Source organism: Thalassophryne amazonica, chromosome 11 (genome assembly GCF_902500255.1).
Source record: "Thalassophryne amazonica chromosome 11, fThaAma1.1, whole genome shotgun sequence".
NCBI classification, from domain to species: domain Eukaryota; kingdom Metazoa; phylum Chordata; class Actinopteri; order Batrachoidiformes; family Batrachoididae; genus Thalassophryne; species Thalassophryne amazonica.
The window spans coordinates 12,975,534-12,990,105 of NC_047113.1; the positions used below are offsets into that span (position 1 = coordinate 12,975,534).

At 41.1% G+C, this 14,572-nt stretch overlaps 1 protein-coding gene across 1 annotated transcript in view; it reads right to left on the bottom strand.

The window, feature by feature from the left end:
• The window catches only part of tenm2 (teneurin transmembrane protein 2), an 899,715-nt gene that overhangs the window by 107,249 nt on the left and 777,894 nt on the right, over positions 1-14,572 (bottom strand). The window contains 1 exon segment of the mRNA XM_034181532.1: positions 1,946-2,141. Coding sequence (XP_034037423.1) covers positions 1,946-2,141 — 196 coding nt within the window.

Genomic DNA, 14,572 nt, shown 5'->3' on the forward strand with positions numbered 1-14,572 from the left:
CGGCATCCTTTTTCTCCACCCCTGCTGCTGAAAGCTGTAATGCCAGATATTGACAGTGAATGATTCTCTCCCTCTCACTGACTGTTTTCAGCCTCTCCTATCATCCCATCCATATCTGAAGTTTAAAATATTTAGAGAACGTTTTTGGATACTAAAAAACATGCAATATGCAGGGTTGCATCAGGATCTTATTTGAACTAAATTTGTCCCATGGTGCACACCTTGTTTATTTCTTAAGGGAAACTATTTTTGTAGTGTATTATTGAAATCCAGCAATGTTTCACATTTTAAAGCAGGATACCTTGGTCTTTTTAATGAAATGTGTTTAATTTGCAGAAATAGATAAATAGGTCTCCACGTAATGAGTGGTGGACATCTGAGTAGCACGAGGTGGTGGCCAAGTGGTTAGTGCATTTGGTTTCAGTGTGGAAAGTTCCCGGTTCAAACCTGACACATTTCCCCATGTAATATGGAGTTGGGTCAGGATGGCACCCGGTGTAAAACTTGTGCCAGTTCAACATGCAGAAGCATTCAATTAAAGCCAATAGAAAAAAGTATCTTTCAATTAATTTGACACTAAGTTCAAATTCAAATTCCAGACCACTGGAATCTATGTGCATTAGGACGGTCCTCTACAGTATGCAAAAAATAAAAATGCGACTTTCTTAAGGTGCTTCCTGATAAAATTGTTCATCTTGATGAGAAAATGTTTTGTGCAAAATTTTATTTCGATACTACTGTTCTAACCACTGCCCCACGTGGGGTGGAAATTGCAATAGTTAAGCATATTAGCACAAACCAGCAATAGCATTTGTGTACCTGTTGACAAATGACATGCATATTGAAACAGCAATCCTTTCTACTTTAACCAACCATACAGGAAAGATAAAAAAAAAGTATGTCACTGTCCACCTATTTGTTGAAAACAAACAGTCACAGGGAGTGGTGTTTGGTTCTGATTTTCTTTGCCTCCAAGAACTGACATTGATGCCACTCAACAACTTGTAGCAGATATTGGCGCTGCTGTTCATCCTTCTTTAGGATGTGATTGTAATCCTGGATAAGTGCAACTCCTCACTCAGCAAAATCATTGACACCAGCAATATTATCCAGGACCTGCTGTGACGAGTGGAATGATGGGTCATCCTCCCACTCTGAAGGGTCCCCGAGTCCATGTTGATGTTGAATACCTCAAAAATGCAACCTGAGGCAGAAGTAACAAAATCTACCACTAATGAACTAATGTGTCCAGTCCATAACTCAAAATGTCACTCGCACGTCACAAAAAACAGGGGTCGGGTGGCAATGGTTAATATTTTTCAAATCTCATGAAATATCACCCAATTTATTTTTATCCCTAAAGGAACCACAAAATTAAGAAGCACCTTGAAAAGTTGAAGTTTGCTTTTCAGGACCACCCTAATGTGCATAATACTTTTATTCTTAGCTGAGTTGGTTTCTTGGTTGTGGACTACACATCTACGAGTCTATCTCGTATGTTCTAGGAGTTTGTTTTTAACCTCCTTACACATGCACAGAATGCTGTGTGGAGTGGTATTCTGTTCACATATTTCTGTATCAAGTGGACCAGATTGTAAGCTCTTCAAAGATGGTTTTGAATGCACTCTATCAATTTATGGTTTGGCAAACACAAACTTGAAACCCAGTATGCGGTCCTGCCTTCTAGAGAATGCTGTGTTGCCAATAGCAACATTGCGTACTCACTGATGATGAGCATTTTTGCCCTTTGTGAATACGTAATGCCACGTTCAAGGAGAAAAGCTGTCTTCCACTATAAGTTTTTATAATTTTTTTATGTCAGTATCATGCAACAAATGGTTTGGTCTGTCTGTGTCTATCTCCAAAATGCTAGCGCTTAATCCTCATGATTGATTTTTTTTCCCCCTCCAACAACTGACAACTACAAATACAGAATCTGTCTTACCCATGACATTTGTGCTGAATGAAACAATCTCCCTATCTCGACCATCATTGTAGAAGGCCAGGTGCCAAGCACCAGCATCCAGGTACTGGACAAATACTGCCTCATTAAGGACCACTGTTTGGATGCTCCTCCTTTCCCTTGGAGACTCCACCACACTCCACTTCTCCTTCCCATCCAGACGCTCCATGTAGTCGTACTGCAGAAGAAAGACAGTGAGAGTTCAACGAAAATGAGCCTGCAAGTATGAAATCTATGAGCTACTGTGGTGACAATTTTTTTTTTTTACTTTGAAAAATGACCCATATGCAGCAAGATTAAAAGACAAGGGAAAGTAACTATGGCTGAAAATTGCCAAGAAAGCATGAAGGGTGTAAAAAAAAAAAGATTTTTGAGGAGTGCTATTTTTTGGGGGGTTTCTAAGAAACATTACATTATCGTATAGAGCTCATATGTTTCTATTCTTAACCCCCTTAGGCTCAAATTTATTTTTAGTAACAGGAAAAATCAGATATTTAGCTGTTGCAAATCTGCAGCGCTGCCTTGAGAGGGTTAAAGAGTTTGTGGTAATTTTCAAGCCAGTCTTAGTTATTCAAGAATAAATAATGGTTCATTTTTTATTACAAATAAACATGAGAATGCATAAAGTCAAAAACTAAAATAAATCTTATTGTGACTGTACCTGACTGCTTCTGGGAGTATTATTTATTTTTGGCACATACAGTGTCAGACTCTATGACGCAAGATGGTTGGACACAACTGCAGGATTCAGACGGGAGTTCGACAGGGTTTAATGAGAGTTCGAGCAGGGTTTGGTACACAAAAAGGCTGGCCATAACAAGCAACAGTATATGAAGCATCAGGCAAAAAACAGGGTCCAAAACATAGACAAGCAGGTCAAAAACATGGCAAAGCAAAAACAGGACTAAACACTCTGAGGAAACACTCGAAAGAAGGCACAAGGAACAATGATCGCACAGTGAGGGAAGAAGAGCAACTAATGAAGAGGGAGTGATAAGCAGAAAATGCAAGACAGGTATGGTGGATGGATCTGGAAGGAGGACAGGAGGGAAACGCCCAACACCAAACACACAGTCAACAGACAAGAGAAATCCCTAACTACTTTGTCTTTCGGCTGTTCCCGTTAGGGGTCGCCACAGCAGATCAATCGTTTCCATCTCACCCTGTCCTCTGTATCTTCCTCTGTCACACCAACCACCTGCATGTCCTCTCTCAGCACATCCATGAACCTCCTCTTTGGTCTCCCTCTTGCCTGGTGGCTCCATCCTCAGCATCCTTCTCCCTATATACCCTGGGTCCCTCCTCTGCACATGTCCAAACCATCTCAATCTCGCCTCTCTGACTTTGTCTCCAAACCGTCCCACCTGAGCTGTCCCTCTGATATGTTCATTCCTAATCTCATCCATTCTTGTCACTCCCAAAGAGAATTTCAATATCTTCAGCTCTGCCACCTCCAGCTCTGCCTCCTGTCTTTTTGTTAGTGCCACTGTCTCTAAACCATACAACATAGCTGGTCTCACTACTGTTTTGTAAACTTTCCCCTTCACTCTTGCTGATATTCTTCGGTCACAAATCACTCCTGCCACCTTTCTCCACCCACTCCACCCTGCCTGCACTCTCTTCTTCACCTCTCTACCACACTCTCCATTACTTTGAACAGTTGACCCCAAATATTTAAACTCATTTACTTTCACCACTTCTACTCCTTGTAACTGCACTATTCCACTGGGCTCCCTCTCGTTCACACACATGTACTCAGTCTTGCTTCTACTGACTTCTCTCCAAAGCATATCTCCACTTCTCCAGACTAGACTCAACTTGCTCTCTATTCTCACTACAGATCACAATGTCATCTGCAAACATCATAGTCCATGGGACTCCTGTCTGATCTCATTTGTCAACCTGTCCATCACCACTGCAAACAAGAAAGGACTCAGAGCTGATCATTGGTGTAATCCCACCTCCACCTTGAATGAGTCTGTCATTCTGCGCATCTCACCGCTGTCACACTATTCTTGTACATGTCCTGCACTACCCTAACATACTTCTCTGCCACTCCAGACTTCCTCATACAATGCCACAACTCTTCTCTTGGCACCCTATCATAAGATTTTTCTAAGTCCACAAACACACAATGTAACTCTTTCTGTCCTTCTCTGTACTTTTCCAACAGTATTCTCAGAGCAAACATTGCATCTGTAGTGCTCTTTCTCGGCATGAAACCATATTGCTGCTCACAGATCTTCACCTGTTTTCTAAGCCTAGCTTCTACTACTCTTTCCCATAACTTCATGCTGTGGCTGATCAGCTTGATGCCTCTGTAGTTACTGCAGCTCTGCACATCACCCTTGTTCTTGAAAATAGGAACCAGCACACTTCGTTCTCCACTCCTCAGGCATCCTCTCACTTTCCAAGATTTTATTAAACAATCTGGTTAGAAACTCTACTGCCATCTCTCCTAGACATTTCCATGCCTCCACTGGAATGTCATCTGGACCAACTGCCTTTCCACTCTTCATCCTCTTCATAGCAGCCCTCACTTCTTCCTTGCTAATCTCTTTTACTTCCTGATTTACTCTCGCCACATAATCCAGCCTTTTCTCTTGCTCATTTTCTTTATTCATCAACTCTTCAAAATATTCCCTCCACCTTCTTAGCACACACTCCTCACTTGTCAGCATATTACCATGTGCATCTTTTACCACCCTAACCTGCTGCACATTCTTTCCAGCTCTGTCCCTTTGTCTGGCCAATCGGTACAAGTCCTTTTCTCCTTCCTTACTATTCAACGTCTTGTACAGCTCGCAATATGCCTTTTCCTTTACTTTTGCCACTTCTTTTCTCGCCTTACACCGCATCTCCTTGTACTCCTATCTACTTTCTTCATCTCTCCGACTATCCCAAAACTTTTTCGCCAACCCCTTTCTCCTTATGCTTTCCTGGACCTCTTCATTCCACCACCAAGTCTCCTTGTCTTCCTTCCACTGTCCAGATGTCATACCCAGTACTGCCCTAGCTGTCTCCCTCACCACATCTGCAGTACTTTTCCAGTTGTCCAAAATTGCTTCCCCTCCAACTAGTGCTTCTCTCACCTGCTCGCTAAATTTCACACAACAGTCTTCCTCTTCAGCTTCCACCATCTGATCCTTTGTTGAGCTCTCACTCTCTTCTTCTTCTTTACCTCTAAAGTCATCCTACAAACAACCATCCTATGCTGTCTAGTGACCACTCTCTCCTGCTACCACCTTACAGTCTGTGATTTCTTTTAGCTTGCATCTCCTATAAAGAATGTAGTCCACCTGTGTGCACCTTCCTCCACTCTTATATGTTACCCTGTGCTCCTCCCTTTTCTTAAAGTAGGTTATTCACACAGCCATTTCCATCCTTTTTGCAAAATTCAACTACCATCTGTCCTTCCCCATTCCTATCCTTGATACCATATCTATCCATTACTTCCTCATCACCTCTGTTCCCTTCACCAACATGCCAATTGAAGTCTGCTCCTATCACCACTCTTTCATGCTTGGGCACACTCTCCACCACCTCATCTAATACACTCCAGAAATCTTCTTTCTCCTTCATCTCCACAACCCTACCTGTGGTGCATATGCACTTGATGATATTCTCATCACCCCTTCAATTTCCAACTTCCACACTCATCACCCTGTCAGACACTCGCTTAACCTCCAACACACTTGTAACTACTCTTCCTGTCCTCAACCATGAGTACAACAACTTGTACCCACCGCCGATGCTCTTGCTCTTACTTCCCTTCCACTTGGTCTCTTTGCACAACAATATGTCTACCTTTCTCCTCTCCATCATATCAGCCAGCTCTCTCCCTTTACCGGTCATACTGCCAACATTCAAAGTCCCCACTCTCATTTCCACCCTTCTAGTTTTCTTCTTCTCCCGCTGTTCGTGGCAACGTTTTCCTCCTCTCTTCTGTCATCTTCGCCAGCAGTAGCCCAATTTCCACCGGCACCCTGTTGGCAATAGCACCGGTGGCGGACGTTGTTAACAAGAGAAATCCCTAACACAAAACCCAATCATGAACAAAAGGCAGCAAACAAAACAACAATAAAACCCCAAACAAACCCCTCAAGTCCAATCATGACATACAATAAGAAAAATTTGTGTGATGGAAGATTTTTTAATTACTTTTATTATTAATTATCAGTGGCAAATTTATCTTGTGGTGTTCCTCAAGGAACAGTGCTAGATCTAAATTTGTTCACCTTATATGCAATTAACCATAATTACTTTTATCAATGACGAATCATGAGCAAACATAACATTCATCCACATTTGTAAAAAATATTGTGTACATTACTCTTCTTCTATCTTTAGTCAGTTTAGTAATATATCCTTGGATCGCCTTCATTTGGTCCAAAATGACTCAGCAAGTCTTTCATCAAGGTCATCCAAGATACTCCATTGAACACTTATTTATTTTACTTTCAATTTGTCTTCCCAATAAATTTAGATTTTTTTAAATGATTTTAGTACTCATATTTGGAGATTTGTGTGGTCAGACACCATCCTACATCATTGAGCTACAACAACCTTACTTACACCTGTGACAGGTGAGAGCTTCTGGTTAGGTCTACTGTCTGTTTTCATGTTATGGCATCTACACTCTATAAGACTCTGCCTTTGACCCAATGGTGTGTGGACTCTGTGTACACTCTTAAAAAGCTGTTCAAATTTATCTTTTTAAGCTTGCTTTGAATGAGTCATTTTATTTTCTTGTCTTTAATTCAAATTTAATTTTAACAAAAACGGTCAATTTATAATATCCTAAATTAACACTTGTAGTCCCAGATATTTCCAGTTCTGCTGCTTGCCCCCTCCTCTTTGCAAAATATGTTAATTAATATGTTAGCATATTGAGAGGTCTCCACGGTAACACTCAGCCCTGCAGCCACACCCGCAGAGGTTGCTGCCTGTAATGACAAAAGCCAAACTGCCTGTTTGCATGAAGTCTCATCAGCCCAACATACTGTGTGTCAGTATGGGCCATCTCTGAGGAAGTACAGTTGTATGCAAAAGTTTGGGCACCCCTGATAATTTTCATGATTTTCCTTAATAAATCATTGGTTGTCTTGATCTGAAATTTCAGTTAAATATATCATATAGCAGAAGAACACACTGATATCTGAGAAGTGAAATGAAGTTTGTAGTTTCTAGTCCCCAATTATTTAAACAAAACTGGGCAGTTACATAAATTTGGGCACCCTTGTCATTGTATTGATTTGAATACATTTAGCACTAATTATTGGAACACATAATTGGTTTGGTAAGCTCATTGACCATTGACCTCCTTACACAGGTGAATCCAATCATGAGAAAGGGTATTTAAGGTGGCCATTTGCAAATGTTTCCCCTCTTTGCATCTCTTCTAATGACTGGCAACATGGAAGCCTCCAAACAACTCTCAAATGACCCAAAAACAAAGATTGTTCAACATCAGGTTTTAGGGGAAGGATACAAAAAGCTATCTCAGAGATTTCAGCTGTCAGTTTCCACTGTGAGGAACATAGTGAGGAAATGGAAGACTGCAGGCACAGTACTAGTTTAGGTACTGTACTAGTTAAGGCCCGAAGTGGCAGACCAAGAAATATCTCAGATAAGCTGAAGCAAAGGATGGTGAGAACAGTCATAGCCAACCAACAGACCTGCGCCAAAGACCTACAACATGATCTTGCTGCACATAGTGTCTAAAACTACAATTGAGTTATTTAGACAAAACAAGGGGCGGTATGCATGGCTGAAAAAGAACACAGCATTCCAAGAAAAACACTTGCTACCTACAGTAAAATTTGGAGGTGGTTCCATCATGCTGTGTGGCTGTGTGGCCAATGCAGGAACTGGGACTCTTGTTAAAGTTGAGGACACATGGATTCCAGTCAATATCAGCAGATTCTTGAGAATAATGTTCATGAATCAGTGACAAAGTTGAAGTCGCGCCGGGGCTGGATCTTTCAATAAGACAATGACCATAAACACTGCTCAAAATCTACTAAGGCATTCATGCAGAGGAACAAGTACAACATTCTAGAATGGCCATCACAGTCCCCAGAGCTGAATATTATTGAACATCTGTGGTGTGATTTTAAGCGGGCTGTCCATGCTCAGAAACCAACAAACCTGACTGAACTGGAGATGTTTTGTAAAGAAGAATTGTCCAAAATACCTTCAACCAGAATCCAGACTCTCACTGGAAGCTATAGGAAGCGTTTAGAGGCTGTTATTTCTGCAAAAGGAAGATCTATTAAATATTGATGTATTTTTTTCTGTTGGGGTGCCCAAATTTATGCACCTGCCTAATATTTAAAGAATTATTGCACACTTTCTGTAAATCCTATAAACTTCATTTCACTTCTCAAATATCACTATGTTTGTCTGCTATATGATATCTTTAACTGAAACTGCTGATCCAAACAACCAATGACTTATAAAGGAAAATCATGGAAATCATCAGGAGTGCCCAAACGTTTGCATACAACTCTAAATCTGTGCCATCAGAGTTTGAATTTGAATTTTTAAGGTTGGATTATTTTTTTTAGCATCAAAATATTCAGCATCAAAAAGTTCAACCTAAAAAAAAAAAAAAAAAAATCAACCTAAAAAAATTTAAACCTCACAAATTCAACCTAAAAAAAATTCAACCTCAAAACAAAAGAAAAGCAGGGAGAAACAATCATTCCCTGTCTGAGTCACCAAATGTTCTACGTCGTCATCTTCTTCTTTCAATTTGGTCTCGGTGTCACATGACCAGTGGAGCAAAGGAGGTTGAAGGTTGGATGATTAAGACAGGGATCGATTGCTTCTGTTTTTCTATTTTTTGAGATTGAATTTTTTTTGAGGTTGAATTTTTTGAGGATGAAATTTTTGAGGATCTTTTTTAATTTTTAGGTTGAATTATTTGAGGTTGAATTTTTTTTTTTAGGATGAAGTTTTTGAAGCTGAATATTTTGATGCTAATTTAAATTTATCCTTATTAGAAACTGTCCATTGTTAAGGCCCCCTGACAAGAGCATGTCTTTGATTTACGCACTAGCACGCATGTCATCGTGATGAACCCACCCGCTGTGTTCCCAGCTGGACGCCATTCTTTGTTCTACTGGCTGCCACGTGCTCTGAGCTGGACGCTGTGTATATAAAATAATTATTTAGTGTCGGATTAATAATTTTCTCTGCAAATTGGCCATTGAAAATGGCTGTAATCACTTCCTGAATGACAAAGGAGGCTCCAGCTTCAGCCTTTCGTACATGCATGTGTGCGCCTAACAAGCTGCAGAAAGCATTTTAAGACATCTGAAAAGGTAAGTATTTGTCATGTTTACATTGTCATGGCCTGGTAAAACAGTTGCATGTTCTTTCAATTTTGTGTGCAGCTGTTAAAGTATGGGGCAGCACGGTGGCTTAGTGGTTAGCACTGTTGCCTCACAGTGAGAAGGTCATGGGTTCAATTCCCATGGCCTTTCTGTGTGGAGTTTGCATGTTCTCCTCGTGTTTGCGTGGGTTTCCTCCGGGTGCTCCGGTTTCCTCCCGCATCCAAAGACATGCGGGTTAGGTGGATTGGTATCTTTAAATTGTCCATAGGTGTGTGTGTGGGTGTGACTGTGTTTGTTTGTCTGTTTGTGGCCCTGCGACAGACTGGCGTCCTGTCCTAGGTGTACCCCGCCTCGCGCTCTATGGCTGCTGGGATAGGCTTCAGCCCCCCGCGACCCTTAATTGGACTAAGCGGTAGAAGATGAATGAATGAATGAATGTTAAAGCATGTTTATAACAGATTTAACATCTTGTTATAATTGTTCAGACGAGCTGCGCTCTGATGTGATCCGCTGATGTCACCACTCGCTCTGTTCACTTCTTTACTCCACTTGACAAGCTGCACGTCGTGTTGGAGATAAGATTGCGCCACATAGCTCGACATTTATGCGTGAAAGATTTTTTTGAACATTTCAAAATTCTCTGTGTGCAATAGCACACACCAGCGCCCCTCTCGCGTCCTGTCTACACCCGTTACAGATGAGTTTACTCTCCAGCATGACACAGGTCGTGCTAGTGCATGAGTCAAAGACATGCTCATGTCAGGGGGCCTTTACAGTGCCTCCCTGGTCCATAAATGGTTCCATCAACTTCAAAATGACATTCTCTGTCTCAGTCCCATTCTCTCCCTGCCCCTCAACTTGAAAGACGCCATTTCTCAGGTGTTCTTTGAGTGAATGTGGGGGAGTGATGCTGTCAGGTACTCAGCTCATAGAATAGGCTCATTTATATAACAAAGGGAGGAGGTTTGTGGCATGCTAAACTTTAGGCCCCCTGACACGAGCATGACTTTTGATTCATACACTTGCCCGCCCATCATCCTGATGATCCCACCCGCTGTGTTTGCAGCTGGATGCCGTTCTTTGTTCCATCGCCTGCCACATGCTCTGCGCTGGATGCTGTGTGTATAAAATAATTATTTTGTGTCGGATTAATCATTTTCTCTGCAAATTGGCCGTTGAAAATGGCTCAAATCGCTTCCTGAATCACAGAGGACTGCTTCAGCTTCAGCCTAACGAGCTGCAGAAAGCATTTTAAGCTATCTAAAAAGGTAATTATTTGTCATGTTTACATTGTCATGGCTTGGTAACACAGTTGTGTGTTCTTTCCTTCTTGTGTGCAACTGTAAAAGTGTGTTTTTGATAGATTTAATTTCTTGTTATAATCCTTCAGACGAGCTGCGCTCTGATGCGATTCACTGACGCCACCACTCGCTCTGTTCACTTCTTTAACTCGACATGACGAGCTGCATGTTGTGTTGGTGATTAACTTGCACCACGTAGCACGGCATTTATGCGTGAAGGATTTTTTTTAATATTTCAAAATTCTCGTTGCGCAATTGCACGTGCCGGTGCCTCTCTCACATTCAGTCTACACCAGTTAAAGGCGAATTTACTCCCCTGCACTACACAGGTCGTGCATGCGCGTGAATCAAAGTCATGCTTGGGTCAGGGGGCCATTTGGGGGGACTTTCACTGTAGACTAAAGGCCTACAAGTGCTAATATACTTCTTATTTGTGACAAAATCTCATATATGTGCTTATGAATAATATTTCTTTCAGGATGGAGACAAGCACCCCTATTTATAAGAAGCCAATAAAAATCTGAAGAGTGTAATGTGGTGCCAAATGGATCAATTCCTCAGATGCAAAAACCAGGCCGCACCACCAGAATTGTCACTATGAGAATGGACATGATTCATTACATAACTGGATGAAGACCATGTTGATGAAGACCCAATGCTGACCCAACATATAATCTTGTGTCTGATGCTGTGTTTCTTGATGGTACAGCCATGGTACATCTATACTATGGCTATACCAAGAGGAACACTGAATCGACCACAAGATCTTGACATCTTGTGGTAAATCTAGACACAAAACAGATATTCAGGACCATGCTGACAGCATCACTTTTCCCATGTGCAAGTCTATTCTGAGATATGAGCACATCTTGATGGGATTTCTACATCTCAGATACTCTGAAAGATTAAACCCAACAGAATCATAAAATGTGTGATTCTTGCTTCTGTGATGCCAAAGAACTGGAAATAATTCTTGTGTGCTGATGTGAACAAATAAGAACTGTCTATATTTCTTTCCCCACATGTTGCGACTATTCCAATGGAGGATAGAAAAAAGTCAACACAGCAACAGGGGAACAAGTCTTCTGTCCGTCCACATTGTTGGATTTGACAAAGCTCGCTGCTTGTTCTTATGAGGAAGCAGATAACTGTTGACTTCTGTACATGCCAGATGCTGCTTGAAAGAGTTTCATGATAATGAAGATATACTACACAGTAAAGGCTGATGTGGTTGTACAAGGATTGGGCCAGTAGAAATGTAGATTGCTCTTGATACAGGTGGCAATTTCTTATTCATAGGGATTTCAGTGAACTTGATCCACATGTCTGTTATTCTTACATTTTTACATGCATTAATGGGATGTGACACAATGTCAGCATCTTCCAGTAAAGGAAAAATAAAAACCCTGCATAGAAGTCTTTCAAGGCTTTCCCCGAGGCAACTGGAGCCTTCAATGAACTCATACAGATACAAACTGACATGAGTAAGTGGTCCGTCTCAGTAGTGGAATGTTTTGTGGTGTTGATGTACAGCAGGACCAGCTACATCATGGAAGTGAAAGACTCAAAAGTCCAGAATCCTTGAGAACATCCCACCTATGAAGACGGTGCAACAGTAACACATCAAGTGGGCCACATATCAAGCCAACATCTGGAACAACACTTTAGTGACTGATCCTCAGTTGCCATGCAGCTCTGACTGGGCCTGGCCAAAAACAACTGGACCACCCTATCAGGAGCCTCATAGAGCTGGTATAAACTTACACAATGTAGCTACAAGAAAGAAAAGGTGCAGTACATGTCGCAGGTGTATGAAGGCCGCTCTCAGGTGTACTGCCCCGTGCTCATGCTCAGGGCAGACTAGGTTTAAAACGGATATATTTAAGAGATGATAAGTGCATCTAATATGAGGTACTGTACATGAATGAGGTGTTGAGAATATGTTTTCTGGTTCCTGCATGTTGTGTTTTCATAAAACATCATAACTGCTACATAAAATGCACAATACCTTCCATATTGTATGATCTTATCTGTGATACTAATGTGCCAAAATACAAACACACACTAAAATACCGCAGCATCCAAAACACCTACAGTATAACAGAAAAGAGATTATACATGGATACTTCTAGAAAACAGACAAGTCACATGTGACTTCTATTGCAATTGCAGACTCAAAGTTTTCCATTCATCTTGCCATCTACAAAAGGTGAGGACTTTGAAATGAGTTTTTACTCTTCAAAATGGAACCAGAAAGAGACAGACAAACAAGAGCAGCTCAGGGATGAAGAGGATGGTGGTTACATAGAGGAGGACAATGGCAGAGAGGAAGACCAAGTGCTGTCATCTCAGATGAGTTCACTATCTCTGCACTCATGTGCTGACCCACGTACCTGTCGTCACAGTTGTTGATTAGATTCCTATTATCATCAGATGGATCACACAGTCGAATAACAGTTTATTGTCTGGTTAGTACGCTTTCAGCTTTCAGCACAAGCAAGCTGCACTACAGTTTATTGTGATAAGATTAAGACTCCTTTCCCAAATTGATTTTTGTGTAATTGATTTGTTACACACCCAAATACATTTGCTGTAGTTTTGATTTTGGTGTCAAATTTGTCCCAACACACAATACACAGTTCCCTGTTGTATTTTTCAGAAAAAAGTTTAATCTTGGCAACTCTGATAAATTTCAGTTTGAAATCTGTTGTCAAGTCTCACTGGTTACTCAGAAACAGCAACAGGTGATTTACATTGGAGTCATAGGACAAATCAAAGAGTTCCAGACATTTTCAGGAAATACATAATTTGATAATAATGGGATGCCGCTGGGTGATTTAAGCCCAAAGTCTGTTGTGTAGCTGCAAAGGTGAGTGAGATCTGAGTAGCATGTGGGTGTTGTGGGTTTTGGGCAGAAGATGGTAGCAGACTACATCAGATGGTTGTTTGTAGAATGGCTTTAGATGTGAAGAAGAGGAAGTGAACAAGGTCTGAACCAAACATCACATAGTGGAAATGAGAGGAATAAGATAGTTTTGTGAAATTTAAGAAAGAGGCAAGACAGACAAAGAGGTGGTGGAATGAGGAATTACACTAAAACATAAAAAGAGAGAAGTTGGAAAAAAGAAATGGTATAGTCAGAGAAAGATATAGAAAATACAACAGAGTATAAGAGGATGCAGCACAACATGAAGAGAGATGTGCCAAAATCTAAGCATACATGAAGTGAGGAGCTTGTATCAAGTGGCAAGACAGAGACCGAAATAGAAAGGATGTGCAGCATGTTAGGCTGATAAATGCTGTGCTGACAAGTGAAGAGAGTGTGATGAGAAGATGGAGTTAGTACTTTGAGGAGCTGATGAATGAAGAAAATGAGAAGGAGAGAAGGTTGGATGAAGTGGAGGGAGTGAATCAGGGAGTGTGATGGATTAGTCAGGATGAAGTGAGAACATGATGAAGTGTGGAAATGTGGTTGGTCCAGATGACATACTAGTGGAGGAATATACGAGGTCTGTGAGAAAAGTATCCGACCTTTTTATTTTATGCAAAAAATATATGGATTTGATTCATATGTTTTTATGTCAGCCAAGCTTGAACCTTCGTGCGCATGCGTGAGTTTTTTCACGCCTGTCGGTTGCGTCATTCGCCTGTGGGCAGGCTTTGAGTGAGCACTGGTCCACCCCTCTCGTCGTTTTTTCATTGCGAGGAAATGGCGGAATCAAATCCATATATTTTTTGCATAAAATAAAAAGGTCGGATACTTTTCTCACAGACCTCGTAGATGTTTTGAAGCAATACCCATGGCATTTTAAATAAGCTCCTGGGAAGTGAGAGGAGTGGAGAAGAAATATACTGGGTCCAATTTTTAATAATAAATGTAACATGCTAGCTGCAGTAATTTAAGAGTGAAAAAAATTGTCAGCCATAGCATGAAGATATGTCAAAGAGTAGTGGAATCTAAGCTAAGA